General features: G+C 36.1%; 1 protein-coding gene across 5 annotated transcripts in view; it reads left to right on the top strand.

Moving 5' to 3' along the window:
- Positions 1-15,783, top strand: part of LOC150082288 (RNA-binding protein Pasilla-like) — a 165,017-nt gene that overhangs the window by 76,631 nt on the left and 72,603 nt on the right. For all 5 annotated transcript variants that reach the window (XM_090379223.1, XM_090379219.1, XM_090379221.1 and 2 more), the window contains one exon: positions 15,152-15,295. In XM_090379223.1, coding sequence (XP_090235349.1) covers positions 15,152-15,295 — 144 coding nt within the window. The remainder of the gene's footprint in view (positions 1-15,151; positions 15,296-15,783) is intronic.

Below are 15,783 nucleotides of genomic sequence, written 5' to 3'. Positions count from 1 at the left end.
ATAGTTTCATAGAATGTGTATTGACTGCAGATAGGTCATGGGCACATTAAATATTGAAGATAACTTAGCTAATGAAGTGTGAAATTTCAACTTCTGAAAGCTGAAGAATTCTAACCTGTTCATTGCAAAATTTAGTTAGCACTGATGCTAACTGAATTTTGGGACAAAAGTGGGGTTAGTCTGGATAGTTAATGAAGAGGAGGAATTAGCAGAAAAGTTCCATGGTGCAACATGTTTGCAAGCCATCTGAAGTTTGCAATCTAGACCAAACATCAAAGATTAATCCAAAAGGAAGTTGTTTATAGTATGGCAGTTACTTTCCTTACAGTTGCTGACACCATACAGGGCCAGTATTTTGAAATACTACTGTATTTTTATTCTTCAGACTTGGCTTCAAGTTACTGTTGTCCATTTGGACTATTCCAAATGGACAACATTTGGAGTATAAGGCAATGGTCAAGCCACGCCTTGAGTACTGCATACAGGTCTGGAGGCCTCATTTTAGGAAGGGTGTAGATTTGCTTGAGTGTGTACAGAGAAGGGCAACAAGATTGGTGAGGGGAATGAAATGATCCTCTTACCAAGAGAGGCTTAAGTTCTGCAAATTGCAGTGGCTGGAGACTAGGCACTTGCACGGTGATCTGATTGAGGTGTATAAGGCCTTGAATGGGTTGAGCACGCTGAATTCTGATGGGATCCTTCTACTTGTTCAGATTACGAACCTAAGGGGGCATAAATTCAAATTAAGAAAGGACAGATGTAGAATAGATGTGCTGAAATTTGCCTTTAGGCAGCGGGTGGTTAATTGCTGGAACAAGCTTCAATCTGTCAACTTCCACAATGACAGATTGAAGTTTGTTCCAGCAATCAATGATTTGCTGGCTAAAGGCAACTTTGAGCATATCTGTTCTGCAATGGTCTTTCCTCAATTTGAATTTATGCTTCAAGTGCGTAATCTGAGCAAGAGGAAGGAAGAATCACATCAGCACTGAGCTTGCTCAAACCCTTCAAAGGTTTAAACACCTCAGTCAGATCATTTTGCAGGTGCCTAGTTTACAGCTTCTGCAATTTTCAGAACTGAAGCCTTTCTTATTAAGAGCGTCCCTTTTGTTTTCCTCACCAATCTTGTCACTTTTTCTGTACTCATTCCGGCATCTCTACGTCCTTCCTAAAATGAGGCCTCCAGACCTGTATGCAGTACTCAAGGTGTGGCCTGACCATTACTTATACAAAGGGATAATCATCTCCTTATTTGTGCTAGCAAAGTTCCTGTATTCATTGACAAGAGCCCATGAGCTGCTATGGCAGCCTGTCTGTACTGCCCTGAAAACTTCATGTCTGATGGCACAATTATCCCCAGGTCTTTTTCATTCTCCACTACCCTGAGCATAGTACCACACAGTTGGTATGTTACTCTTGGGTTACTGTTATCCATATGCAGTATTTTGCATTTAAACTTCAGTTGTCACTTCTCAGCCCACCTGCCTTATTTTTTCTAGATCTTGTTGCAATAGCATACTGTTATTAACAACCCTGCCAACCTTTGTATAAAGCAGGTGGGCTTGAGAAGTGACATCTGAAGTTTAAATGCAAAATACTGCATATGGGTAGCAGTAAACCCAGAGTAACATACCAACTATGTGGTACTACACTCAGGGTAGTGGAGAATGAAAAAGACCTGGGGTAATTATGCCATCAGATATGAAGTGTTCAGAGGAGTGCAGACAGGCTGCCATAGCAGCCCATGGACTCTTGTCAATGAATACAGGAACTTTGCTAGCACGAATAAGGAGATGATTATCCCTTCGTATAAGTAATGGTCAGGCCTCATTTTAGGAAGGATGTAGAGCTGCTGGAATGAGTACAGAGAAAGCGACAAGATTGGTGAGGGCAACAAAGGGATTCTCTTCTCTCACTCAACCATTCCTTTATCTATCATAGTAACTTGCCGTCAATGCCACACCACTCTAATTTGGAAGCAGTCTTTTATGTGCAACAGTATCAAAAGCATTTTCTGAACTGCAAGTATATGATATCAAAATTTTTTGCAACCAGCTCTTTTGTGACCATATTATTAGCCCTATGGTGCAAGAAAGCTGAGGCTTAAGCTTTCATGATTAATTCCTTGAATGCTTCCCATTTAGAATTTGCTGTTGGTAACAACATCAGTTGTTTTCATTGTATAGAATTGAAAAACTGACTGAGACCACTGTAGTAATCTTTACGAAAGCAAACATCCTTCCCTTTAACCCTGATGGTAGTTACATCTTTAAATAAATTCCACATGAATATGTTTCTGTCATTATCTGAGAGGTTGAAATCCTCCATTATAAGGCATTCTGATTTACTTGCCGACTATCGCTCTGTACATTGTACTCATAAGAGTCATTAGGCCTATAACACACTCCTACTTTCATTTTTGCTTTTCCATTGCTTATGTCACACCAAACTGACTCAATATTGCACTGGTTACCCATGTCAACTGGATGCACTGCTTTAGATTTTGTGGTTATTAGTGGAGTTCCACAGGGTTTGGTGCTGGGCCCATTGTTGTTTTGTGTATTCATCAACGATATTGATGAGGGTATATCAGGCTTAATGTCCAAGTTTGCAGATGATACAAAAGTTGGCAGCATTGTTAATATCAGTAAAGACAGCATATTACTGCAAATGGATCTAGATAAGTTTGGCAAATGGGCTGAGAAGTGGCAACTGAAGTTTAACATTGATAAATGCAAAGTACTGCGTGTGGGTAGCAGTAACACAAGAGAAACATACCAACTGTGTGGAACTACACTCGGGAAGTGGAGAGTGAAAAAAGACCTGGTAATTGTGCAGTCAGCACAATTTCTGGTTGGGCTGCCAGAGCAGGTCATGGAGTCTTGTCAATGATATATAAGAATTTTGCTAGCAGAGACAAGGTGATTATCCCATTGTATAAGGCAATGGTCTGGCCACACCTTGAATACTGTGTACAGGTCTGGAGGCCTCATTTTAGGAAGGATGTAGAGTTGCTAGAAAGAGTACAAAGAAGGGGAACAAAGGGGGTGCTCTTACTAGGATAGGTTTAAGTTCTGCAAATTGCAGCACCTGGAGACTAGGCACATGAGAGGTGATCTGATTGAGGTGTATAAGTCCTTGAACAGGTTGAGCAAACTCAGTGCTGATGGGATTCTTCCACTTGCTCAGATGAAGGACCTGAGGGGCCATAGATTTAAACTGAGGAAAGACAGTTGTAGAATAGATGTGTGGAAGTTTGCCTTTAGCCAGCAGATAGTTGATTGCTGGAACTGACTTATCTGTTGTTGTGGAAGTTGATAGCTTAAATAAATTTAAGGCTGAGATTGGATAATAAGCATTTGGAGTGAATAGATGAGTGTAATAGGAAGGGTTTTTTTTTTTTTTTAGCTGATGCTGCATAAACTTCCTTGCATTGTATGGCTCTGCTAATGCTAACCAGCATAACCCCTCCTCCCTTTTCCTGTCCTTTCTGTACATATTGTACTCCCCATATTCAAATTCTGCATTCCTTATATCTGTGTGACACCATTGCTGATTATCTCAAAAATGGCTGTGTTTGATGTCTTGACCAGCACTTCAAATTTATTAACTATGCTCCTATCATTAGTGTGCATGCAAGTATACATCCATGTGGTATATGACTTTCATCAACTGTTGAAATACCACCACTTTGCTTATTGGAGGCTTGAAGTGGTGAAACCCATGTTTAGTCTCTAGAGCAAAGTTTCTGGCATCCCCCTCCCCCCATGCTTCTTCAACCCATGCACGGTACTAAGTACTATAGGTTTTGATACTTTTGTGTTTGGGGTTTTCATTAAAAAAAAAAAAAAACATGGCCCTGTATTTACTTGTTCCATGATGACATTGAGCAGTCCTTGAAATCCTGGCATCTTGCTTTCCACATCTGTGTCTATCCTACATCTGTCTTTCCTCAATTTGAATTTATGCCCTCTCAGGTGATTATTCTGAGCTAGAGAAAGAATCCCATCAGCATTGAGCATGCTCAAACCATTCAAGGCTTTATACACCTCTATCAGATCACCTCGCTGGTGCCTAGTCTCCAGACACTGTAATTTGCAAAACTTAAGCCTTTCTTCGTAAGAGCACCCCTTTGTTCCATTCACTAATCTTGTTGCCCTTCTCTGTACTCGTTCCAGCAGCTCTACATCCTTCTTGAAATGAGGCCTCCAGACCTGTATACAGTACTCTAGGTGTGGCCTGACCATTGCCTTATACAAGGGAATAATCACCTCCTTATCCCTGCTGGAAAAATTCCTGTATATCATTGACAATACACTCCATGAGCTACTCTTGCAGCCCGTCTGCACTGCTCAGAGAACTTCATATCTGCCTGCCCAACCACCCCCAAGTCCCTTTCATTCTCTACCACTGTCAGTGTAGTACCACAGAGTTGATACGTTGCTCTGGGTTTGCTGTTTCCCATGTGTAGTACTTTACATTTGTTAATGTTAAACTTCATTTGCCACCTCTCAGCCCATCTGCTCAACCTTTCCAGATCCTGTTGCAGCAGAATAGTGTCAGTAGTGTCCTTGACAACCCTGCCAACCTTTGTATCGTCTGCAAACTTGGACATTAAGCTTGATATACCATCATCAATATCATTTATAAATACAGAAAACAATAATGGACCCAACACTGAGCCCTGAGGGACTCCACTAATAACATTAGCCACGATGAGCAGTGTCCATTGATTACCACTCTCTGTCTTCTTCCCCTCAACCACCCTTATATTCATAGCAGCAGTTTGCCTCCAATGTCACACTGCTCCAATTTGTGTAGCAGTCTTCCATGTGCAACAGTATCAAAAGCCTTTCTAAGATCCAAGTATATAATATCAAAGCTATTCCCTGCATCCAGTTCTTTTGTGACTGCATCATAGTATCCAATCAAATTGGTCAGGCAAGACTTCCCCTTAACAAAACCATGCTGTGTCCGAGCTATAACTGAAGTCTTGTCTAAATGATCCTGCAGTGCTTCTTTAACCAGTGCCTCCATTAATTTTCCTGGAACAGAAATTAAGCTCACAGGTCTATAATTACTTGTGTCAGCCTTTGATCCTCCTTTGTGAATTGGGGTCACATTTGCACATTTCCAGTCTATGGGTACCTCCCCTGAGTCCAAGGAAACTCTCATAATTATGGCTAAGGGTTTGCTTACTTCCTTTGCTGCCTCCTTTAATATAACTGGATAGATCCCATCCACCCAGGGTGCCTTTCTTGTGTTTATCTTCAACAGTTTCTCCTCCGCTTTACTCCCAGTTATTTCAAGATTCTGTAGCTTACTGCTAGAGTTGAATACACCTCTGGCATTCCCCTCGCTGAATAACTCGACATGTGTGAATGTCGATGCAAAATATTCATTTAGTTTGTTAGCTACCTAAGCAGGATCATCAACAGTTGACCCATCAATATCAAGTGGACCAATCTGATTCTTCCCCTTCCTTCTAGAGTTTACATAAATAAAGAACTCTTTGCTGTTTTTCTTTGCATCCCTTGCCAAGGATTTCTCGTAATCTGCCTTCGCCTGCTTAACCTCCTTTGTAACTTGGTTGCATATCAACTTGTATCTATCATAGGCTTCTGTGTCATGTGTTAATTTGTAAGTATCCCATGCATTTTTCTTCTCTGCCATATGCCTCATTAGTTCATCTGACATCCATTTTGGCCTAAACCTTGAACAATATTTCTTAGTTGGTATGTAAAGCCTAGTAGCTTCCAAGATAAGTTCTTTGAATGCTTCCCATTTTGAATTTGCTGTTGGTAACACATCAGTTGGTCCCACTGTATAGAATTTAAATACTGTCTCAGTCCATCGTAGTCGCCTTTACAGAAGCAGTAACCCTTCCCTTTACCCCTAATGGTAGTTACCTCTTTGAGTAAATCCCACTTCAGCACACTGTGATCACTGCCACCTAGTGGTTCATTTATCTGCAGATTCTTAATGCATGAAGAATCACTGCTGATAATCAAATCAAGAGTATTACTCCCTCTAGTTGCCTCCTGAACATGCTGATGTAGAAAACAATCATCCAATAAATCCACAAAAGCCCTGCTAGTGTGTGAGTGACCAGCCCCCAAATTCCAGTCAATATCTGGGAAATTAAAATCTCCCATTATAAGACTCTCTGATTTACTGGCCCACTCTATTTCACTGTACAGTTTCTTATTATACTCATCAGAGTTATTAGGCCTAAAGCACACTCCTACTCTCAATTTTGATCTCCCAATGCTTATGTCACACCAAACTGACGCAACACTGCAATGTCCAGCGATGTCGACCGGCTTCACTTCCTTGGTTTTTATGTGTTTCTTAACTAATAGCATAGCCCCTCCTCCCTTCCTATCCTGTCTATCCTTTCTGTAGACGTTGTACTCCCCAAATTCCAGTTCTGCATCCCTTATATCTGTGTGACACCACATCTCTGATATCCCAACAATACCTGCCTTTGATGTTTTGAGCAATACCTCAAATTCATCGAATTTATTTACTAAACTTCTAGCATTGGTGTACACGCAAGTATACCTGCACCTGTTTCTATTCTTAGCTATCCTAGCACAACCCATGTGTTTACTTGTACCGCAATGGCTCCCAGCAGTCTCTGAAATATCATGTATCTTGTTTTCAGGCTTCTGCTCATTCTAATAGAAGCAGTGCAAGAATCTCTTTCACCTCTGCCAGTGGCTACTGTCAATCTATTGGTCTTTGTATCCCCCCAAGCTAGCAGTTTTCCGACCCACCTAACACTGCCTCGATATCATCAGCAAATATTCTTGCACCCTTTCTATTTAAGTGTATCCTATCCCTGTAGAAGCAATCTCTCCTGTTAACAAGTACAGTCCAGGCTGAAAAAAATTCTATCCCTTGAGCCTTGCACAATCTTTCCAGGGCCGAATTGATCGACAAGACTCTCATCATATACTCCCTCGTATCGTGTCTGGGCAGAATTGCAGACACTTTCAAATTCAACCCTAATTCTCGGCTTTTGTTCAACAGTGACCTGTACTTGTTAAGTAATTCTGCCGGTCTCCTACTCTTAATATCATTAGTGCCAACATGTACAACTACGTGTACAACGTGTATATCTATGCAAAATGCAAGCACCTTGCAGTGATGACATTTGATGCTTAAATGAGGAGGCACATGCTACTCTTAGAACAAGGCTGATTGTATAATAACCACAAACCCATGTGGTGGGCACAGAACTTTTTTAATAGTGTTCTAAAATTATCCTACTTATAGTTTTGCATTTTTAAAAATTAAGTATTGGTAACAGAACAATTACAGATTTCTGTTAATTTGTAATGATGATTAATTTGCAAAGATTAATTTGCATTGGAAATTGCTTGAAAGATATTTGAAATCTTTCCTTCCATGTTTGTGTCAAAGTTCTGCTATATTCTGAAGCCAAACACTTAAAACTTATAAAAGTTTTGGTACTCTCATTAGCAAATATTGGACGAGGCATTGATTTTTATTTCATTAGACTTGCCTTTTTGTTGCACAAAATAATTTGTAGTACTGTCTGTTTGATGTTTAGAGCTAATGGGATCCTGATTATTTTTGAATGAAAAAAAGAAGCATTTTAAGAGGGTCAAAATTCATGGTTTCATAATTTTTTTTTTTTTATTTAAAAAAAATTTTTTTTTTTTGTTTAATTGTGTACTTTTGGAATATAGCAATACCTTGATATAAACGAAAAATTATCTTTCAATCATCATTAAAGTTAATTTGCAATATTTTAGATGTTTTGGAGAATCTTCCAAAACATACAGTTCACATGGTTATAAACTAGTGTCTTTCAACATGAAGGATACAGGTATCTGATTCTTTTAAAAACAGTTTATTGCACCTTTTTCTTATGAGGATATCATTTATAGTAAATGTGATGCTGGTTGAAAAAAAAAATTAAAAAGGCTAACTTTTGAGAGATGTTTATTTGCAGAAAATTACATTTGTTTTCACTTGTTTTAAATTACTATCTGAATTTTAGATAATTTAAAGGAACCACTCAAGAAATGAAATAATTCATCTGTCAGTTTTTCTGTTAAAAGAAAATTAGACATTTTAAAGAATAAAATAAAAATGTGCAGCAGTGAGTCATTTTGCTCAATAATTTATAAAGAAGAGGAGGTTATTAAAACAATCTGTATGGCAGTTATTATATGTGCATTATTTCACTGTTATATTTTTATAAACAGTTCTAAGTTTTTCCCGGTACTCATATGATCAGTTGGTATCAATGTAGTGATCTGCATAAATATATTCAAATTTTGTTTAAAAAGCTTTTGGGGAACCTGAAGTACTGTGAATTTAATCATGCAGATGAAATGTTAATCTTCATATTTAAATTATAATATACAGGTAACCCTTGTATAACACGGTTATTAGATTCCTATAAAATGTCATGTTGTGTGAAGCTGTGTTATATGGGACTAAGAAAAAGTACAAAAAGGGGTTTACGTTCCAAAAGCTAACAAAAATACACTGTTTTGTTAAAAAATGTTAACAAAAATACACCATTCTAGATTTTGTTTGTCTTCTGTTCTCTTCTCTTTAAAAAATCAGTAATCTGGGTTTGTTTGCTTTTGCTTGATAAATCTTTGTGAATTTCATCGTATGGAATTAAGCATTTTTGAAGCTCCCTTTTGAACTTTGGGCTCCTCTTATTCAAGAATCTGCATTTAAAAAATAAGATTCTAATTGCTCGGCTAACTTTATACCTTCCCATATGCTTTTTAGTGTAAAATTTGGAAGTTTAGAATTTATCTGCACTATCATCATCTGAATTGATTTGATTTTACCTCCGATGCCATTTGTACTAAATCTGCTATTACAGCCTCTTTTTTTACCATTAATTCTTGAACGTCTTCAGTAATATCTTTTTTATTTTTTTAGGAGCATAGGTGACTAAGGCATGTTACTCTGTGTATATTGTCTATAAATTGTGTGTCCCGAGGTTGATTTTCTGTTTTGCTGGATGAAAACCTTGAATTTCTGGGAGAAAAAAACCATGGTGCCCAAGCCCAACTAACTCAGCCAAGTTGTGAAAAAGACCCATAAAAATTCCTCTCTTCGTCGATGGGATTCGAACTCAGGTCTTTTCCACTCGGTGTGGGGGAAGAGGGCGATTCTATCAACTGTGCTACCCAGGAGGGCTTCAGTAGTTATCAAAACCTTACCCCTCCTACCGATGTAGCAAGTTCTGCTATTGCACCGATTCCGTTTTATACTGGTTCGACCATATTTCCTGAATGAACTGACTAGGGCCATACATTTTTCCACACACATTTAACGTTAATGGTTTTACTTCTTTCAGCAATAAAGCTATGATTCTGATACAGTTCACAATTGAGAAATGTTTCCATGCCTCCATTACTTCAGTAGATTCGGAATCAATTTTTTTGCAAAATCCATTGTAATGATTTTCTGATGAAATGAGTTTTAAAGGCAGATATAATGCCTTTATCTAATGGCTGAATGAAAGAAGTTGTATTAACCCAGTACAACTGTGGCAGTAGGAACATAACTTCAATGTTTGGATGACTTAAATCTTTTTAATGGCCTGGTGTGCTATATCCAATAGTAATGAAACTTTGAAATCTAGATTTTTCAACAAGTACAAGTTCAATATCACAGGACGTAACAAGGGAATTTCCCAACAAAATAAAATACAGGGATTTCTAATTTTTTTTTTTTTTTTTTTTTTGACTAGCGAGTCAACAGCAGAAATTCAAAAAGAGTGGAAATGTTGAAAAATTACATCCAACATAATAGCAGGGTTTCCCCTGCACAAACACTCAAAAATAGTGTTATACGAGGTTTACTGAAATTCTCTGTGTTAGAGCAAAAGTATATTATAAGTACTGTGTTGTGCGAGAATTACCACAATTTATCAATCCTGTTAGAGCAAAACCGTGTTGTGAAGTACCGTGTTCTATGGTGGTTGCCTGTATTTAAATGGACTTCCTATTATTATAATAGCTGATCATCAGAATGCTTTAACACTGTTGAGAAAGAAGGCAGAAGCCTTTGAAAGCTTCAGTTAGTATTTTAGCGCTTTTAACCAGTATATTTTATTGCATTTTAAATTCGGCATTTTATTATTATCCTGTATATCACAGTTGTTTTATTTTAAAATTACTATCAGTAATATTTGGTTTGTAAATAATTTATTGTAAATATTAAAAATTTTTAAAAATTTGGGTTTTTCGTCTTTCGTTTTATTCCATGGTTGATGGAAAAACACTAAAAATCATAGTATGAGTATACCCAACCCCAGAGGCCTATTTGAAGAGCTTTAACTGAGTAATATGCAAATGAATAAACATGTTTTATTCCATTTTTATTTGCTTAGTGTGTTTTCTTGTTTACTCTTGTTATATTCTTTGTTTATGCATTTTGGAAATATAATCTCCTATTGTTATTTCAGTTCCTCATTTCAGTAAGAAGGATACAATTTTAGTGTTATTTTGATCTCTAATATTTTTACTTTCTCTATATATTTTCCATGATTGAATTATACTGAAATTATTTACCTGTATAATTAGCCAACAAAGCTCAGTACTTGGAAATTTAATCAGTATTAAAATAGTGGAATTTGTGGATTTCATGCAAATTTGCATTTACATTTTCATTTTTTGTATTTTATATTTTTTCTTTCTACAATAGGTAATGTCACAATAATAATGCAAATGGTATGACACTTAGAGCTTCTGCAAATTACCTTTGTGCTTTTTTTTAGCATTTCAATGGTAAATTCAAAACTGTTCAAACATGCTGTAAAACTATAATGGCACACGTTGCACCACTTTTAAGTGTACAGATGTGTATACAAGTAACACAAATTATATTTGACTGCTTTTTTTAAGAGTTTAGAATCCAGTACTTTGTTTTAGCACTTTATTCTAAACTATTAAAACAAGCTCTTAACCCTTAACAAAGATAGTTTCTTATTGTAATGATATCTCCCAAAATGTTGTAATCACATCACATTAATAAATAATATTGAAAGTTAAGTTGATCAAAACTGTTTAGAAAGCTAATAAATTGCAAATTTTCTGTTATATATATATCTTATTAATAGTAAAAATTATATTGAATAGAATTTTTTTAAATTTGATTTTGTTATAGAATATATAGAACATATTCCTCAGCTCCTTGAATACATGACTTTTACCCCATCAGTAAGCCTGTCTATATTATAAAAATGTAATACTGATCGGCATTTTTAATACAATTCTTTATTGGTTTCATCCTGTCCATTGGTCGGTGTTTGTAACATTCCTACTTTGATTCCAACATAAGACAGCTGTTTATACTAAGATTGCTATTTGTATCAATTCTTAAACCTGGCAGACATTGTTTTACCCGTAGCCTCTTTAACACGCTACTTTAATTCCTGTTATATGACAGGCACTTTAACTAGGATGGTTATGCATATACACTTGTTCTTAATAACAAGCACAGCTGCCAACTCTTGAATTTAAGAGATTTTGTTTTTTACTTATTTTCCTGCTCACTGTTTTAGCATAATTCTTTCTGGTCTTTTACAAAAAATTTGTTGCTGCCTGTTAAATATAGAAATTTAAGAATTTTTCAAATCTAATTATTGGCTGCCATTTGTGCTAGTTTGCTGAGATGTGAAATGTGCAAAAAAAATGTTCTGTAAATGTTTAACTGTTTTCATTTTGTGCATGGCAAATGATGCAAGGAATGAATCAAGCTTATATAACATTTGGGGAGAGAAACAAAAACCCTTACCTACTTCATCTGTACCCTCCTAATAATTTGTCTGCCTTAAATTTATTCAACTCGTTCATTTCTACAACTCCAGCTGGAAGTTTATTACAACAATCAAAATCTGGCTGAAAGCAAATTTTTATAAATCTATCCTGCAGCCATCCTTTTTTAAATTTATGTCCATTTGTGTTGATGGCATCCTTACTCTGAGAAAAACCTTTCATCTATTTTTTTTTTTTAATAAATCTATTTTTCATCTGTTTTATTTAATAAATATTGAAAACAGTAGGGAACTCGCACTGAACCTGAGGGATGCAACTAATAACATTAGTCCAAGAGGAGCAGTGCCTGTTTATACCTTCCTCATCTTCTGCCGCTTAACCATCTCTTTATCCATAGCAGTAACTTGACATTAATGCCACACTGCTCCAATTTTTACAGTAGCCTTTCATATGAAACAGTGTCAAAAGCATTACTGAAACCTAAGTATATGATGCCAAAACTATTTTTTTACACCCATTTCCTTTGTTGCTATATTATCATTATCAGCCATATATGGTGCAAGGAAGCCTGGTGCAGCATTTTTTTGCTGCACCAGGCAAAAAAAAAAAAAAAAAAATTGAGTTACCCTGAGAGAGAGAGAGAGAGAGAGAGAGAGAGAGAGAGAGAGAGAGAGAGAGAGAGAGAGAGAATCACCAAGAAAGAGAAGAATGATTGATATCCAGCTCAGGACCCTGGGTGTGCCAAGCCCATACTCACTAGATGTTGAGCCCCTATAGCATAGTAGCTAATCAGTTTGGTCAGACACTATCACCCCTTATCAAATCCATGCTGTGATTTCTGCATAACTGCATTCCTGTCAACATGATCCTATAGTACTTCTTTAACTGCTGATCCCATTGTTTTCCCTGGAACATAAGTCAAGCTTCCATGTGTGTAATTACTTACTTTGTCCTTTGATTCCTCTTTGTGAATAGGAGAGACATCTGCACACCTCAGACCCATGGGTATCTTATGAAGCCAAGAATGCTCTGATAAGGCCAAAGGTTTGCCTATATCTTTTGCTGCTTTGTTTAATATTGATTGGTTAGATTTCATCAGCCCCAGTTGCCTTGTTTACTTTTTAACTTCAACATCTTCTCTTCCACTTTATTCTCAGTTATCACAAAATCATTTGGCTCCCATTTATAATTTGGTATACTTTTGGTATACTCATTCCTAAAAAAAATTCTTTGCATATAAAATTAGATGCTGCAAAATATTTGTACAGTTTGAAAGCAATAAGAAAGGTCATTGATAGTGATACATTCATATCCGGTGTGCCAATGTGGTTCATCTCTTTCCTACTAGCTTGAGGGAGATAAACAGACTAATAGATAAACAATAGCCACAGGCAGAGGTGAAAGTGATTCATGCACTGCTTCTATTGGAACCTGCAGCAACCCAGAAATCAAGGTACCAGGGATTTCAATGCCTGCTGTGAGTCTTGGAACAAGGAAATGCATAGGCTGCATTAGGGTACCTAAGAGTAAGAACAGGTGCATGTATACTTGTATGTACACCAATGTTATGAGCATAGTAAATGAATTTGAAGTGCTAGTCATATCATCCAATGCAGACATTGTGGTATCACCCAGATATAAGGGATGCAAAATTTAAATATGGTGAGTATTTAAATGTATACAGAAAGGACAGGAGGAGAGATGTTATGCTCTTAATTAAGAAGCACATAAAATCTAAGGCAGTGTATCCAGTTGACATGGGTGGCCAGTGCAATGTTGAATCTATTTGGTATGACATAGGCACTAGGAAAACAAAATTAAGAGAAGTGTGTTATAGGCATAATGATTGATGAGCACAATGAACAACTATTTAGAGAAGTGGAATGGGCCTGTAAATCAATGTCTGATAATTGGGAGATTTTAACTTTCCAGATATTGACTGAAACTTGTGGGTTGGTCACTCAGACACTAGAAAGACTTTTGTGGATTTATTGGATGACTGTTTTCTCCAGCAGCATGTTAGAGAGGCAAGAGAGATAATATTCTTAATCTAATTATCAGCAATGATTCTTCATCAAGAATCTGTAGATTAAAGAAATACTAGGTGGGAGTAATCACAGTAAATTCATGTGGGATTTACTTAAAGATGTAACTACCGTTGAGGCTAAAGGGAGGGTTGTTGCTTTTGTAAAGGAGACTACAGTGATCTCTAACAGTTTTTAAATTCTATAAAGAGCTAAGGATGTTATCAACAACAAAGATGTTACCTTTCATTAAAAAAATTTTTGCAATATTTTTAATTTCAAATCCTTTTAATTGACTATCAACCACAAATTGTTTATAGATTTATTATAATTTGTTTATAGACTGTTTCTCTGGTACTCATTCAATTAAAACCATTATAATTATATCTCAATCAGCATGGTTTCACATAACACAACAGTTTCGGTACCAATTATCAGTGCTATGCGAGGTATTGCTGTATTAAGTGAATATTAACCCAGAGTCTATCGCATATAGTCGATGAAACCTCAGTGTGAAAATATTTCAGCAATTTGTGCTCTTCATCCATATAGCTGAAACTGCTAATATGTTTCTGAAAATGATTTCTCAACATAAAAAATATATAAATTTCTGATAATTTTCCTACATTTTGGAAAAATTCAGGAATTAAGGCAAACCTAATTATATGCACATGTTGAGGTGGCATCTGTCACAAAATTATTTACAGTGAGCTGGCTTTACTGACATGCACTTTCCTCCAATTGGTAATGCTTTCTGGCTTTGCGACATTAATGCTTCATGTGGAATTAATCTGTTGACTTGCACACTTCACATTTCATGCAGCAGTGCCCCTGTTATTGACAGGCTGGCATCCAGTTGCTTGCATTTGTTGAAGTGTGCAGTTTTTCAGTTTTCATTTTTCCCCACACATCTAAAGGAAATTTTAATTTCAAAAATGAATTAATATTTTTTTAATATAAAAAAATGGATATTTCACAGTTGGGTTCAGAAAAGATGGTGTAAAAAAAATATGAACAATTTTTAATTATTTTTTGCTGATTTTTCAATTGCACATGTGGTCGAAATGATTACATATGAATAAAAGTAAGACAATCCTTTGCATGCCTGGTGATGGGTTAAAAAATGCATTATGATTTAAAATAATGATAGCAAAATATAACAGCTTGAATAGTTTTGAACAAATAAATTATTAAATCGAGTGATAAATCGTTTACTTTATGCCTGGTAATTTAAGCAGCAAATGTTGAAGGCTTGAAAAATGATACAAAGTTAAGAATGATCAATGACACAAAGCATCATAAAATTTGCTTATAATTTAACTGAAGTTTACTTATTTATTATAGGTAATGGAACTTATCATTTTAAGATTTTGGTCCCATCTGTGGCAGCAGGGGCTATTATTGGCAAAGGTGGTGAAACAATTGCTCAGTTACAGAAAGAAGCTGGAGCAAGGGTTAAAATGTCTAAAGCAAATGACTTTTATCCAGGTAAACTAAGTGAATTTTATATAAATAGAACCTATAACTGCTTGTCAAAAATATTTATAAATTCTAAATTTATATCCTTTAAATTTTTATTTTAATAGTATACTACAGTACATGCTAGTTTTACTTTTTTAATTATATTTTCATTATTATTATTGTTGTGTGTGTTGTATGAGTTGTAAGTATTAGTAGAAATAGTTAATTATAATGGTTACTGTGTGGTGTGTCCTACTTTTCCTTGCCATCCTGTATAAAATGGGAGATGCCATCATCTCCAGCCATGTTTTTGTTACATCCAGTGAATGTACAGGTCACTGTGGTAGTACAGATCAGTCTTTTTGGTTTATCAGCCTTTCATTCACCGTTTTCTTCCATGCTATTCCATTTCTATCATTTTTTTCCCCCCTGGTGAGAGTAAGCCCTCTTTCTTCTAATACTTTCTTGACCTCATCAGTTCACCTTCCTATTGTTCTGTTTCTGCTTCTATTACC

The sequence above is a fragment of the Mastigoproctus giganteus genome, chromosome 8, assembly GCF_048544385.1.
Source record: "Mastigoproctus giganteus isolate SK-2022 chromosome 8, ASM4854438v1, whole genome shotgun sequence".
NCBI lineage: Eukaryota > Metazoa > Arthropoda > Arachnida > Uropygi > Thelyphonidae > Mastigoproctus > Mastigoproctus giganteus.
The sequence above is the reverse complement of the archived record's forward strand: the minus strand, read 5'-3'. Positions and strand labels throughout refer to the sequence as shown.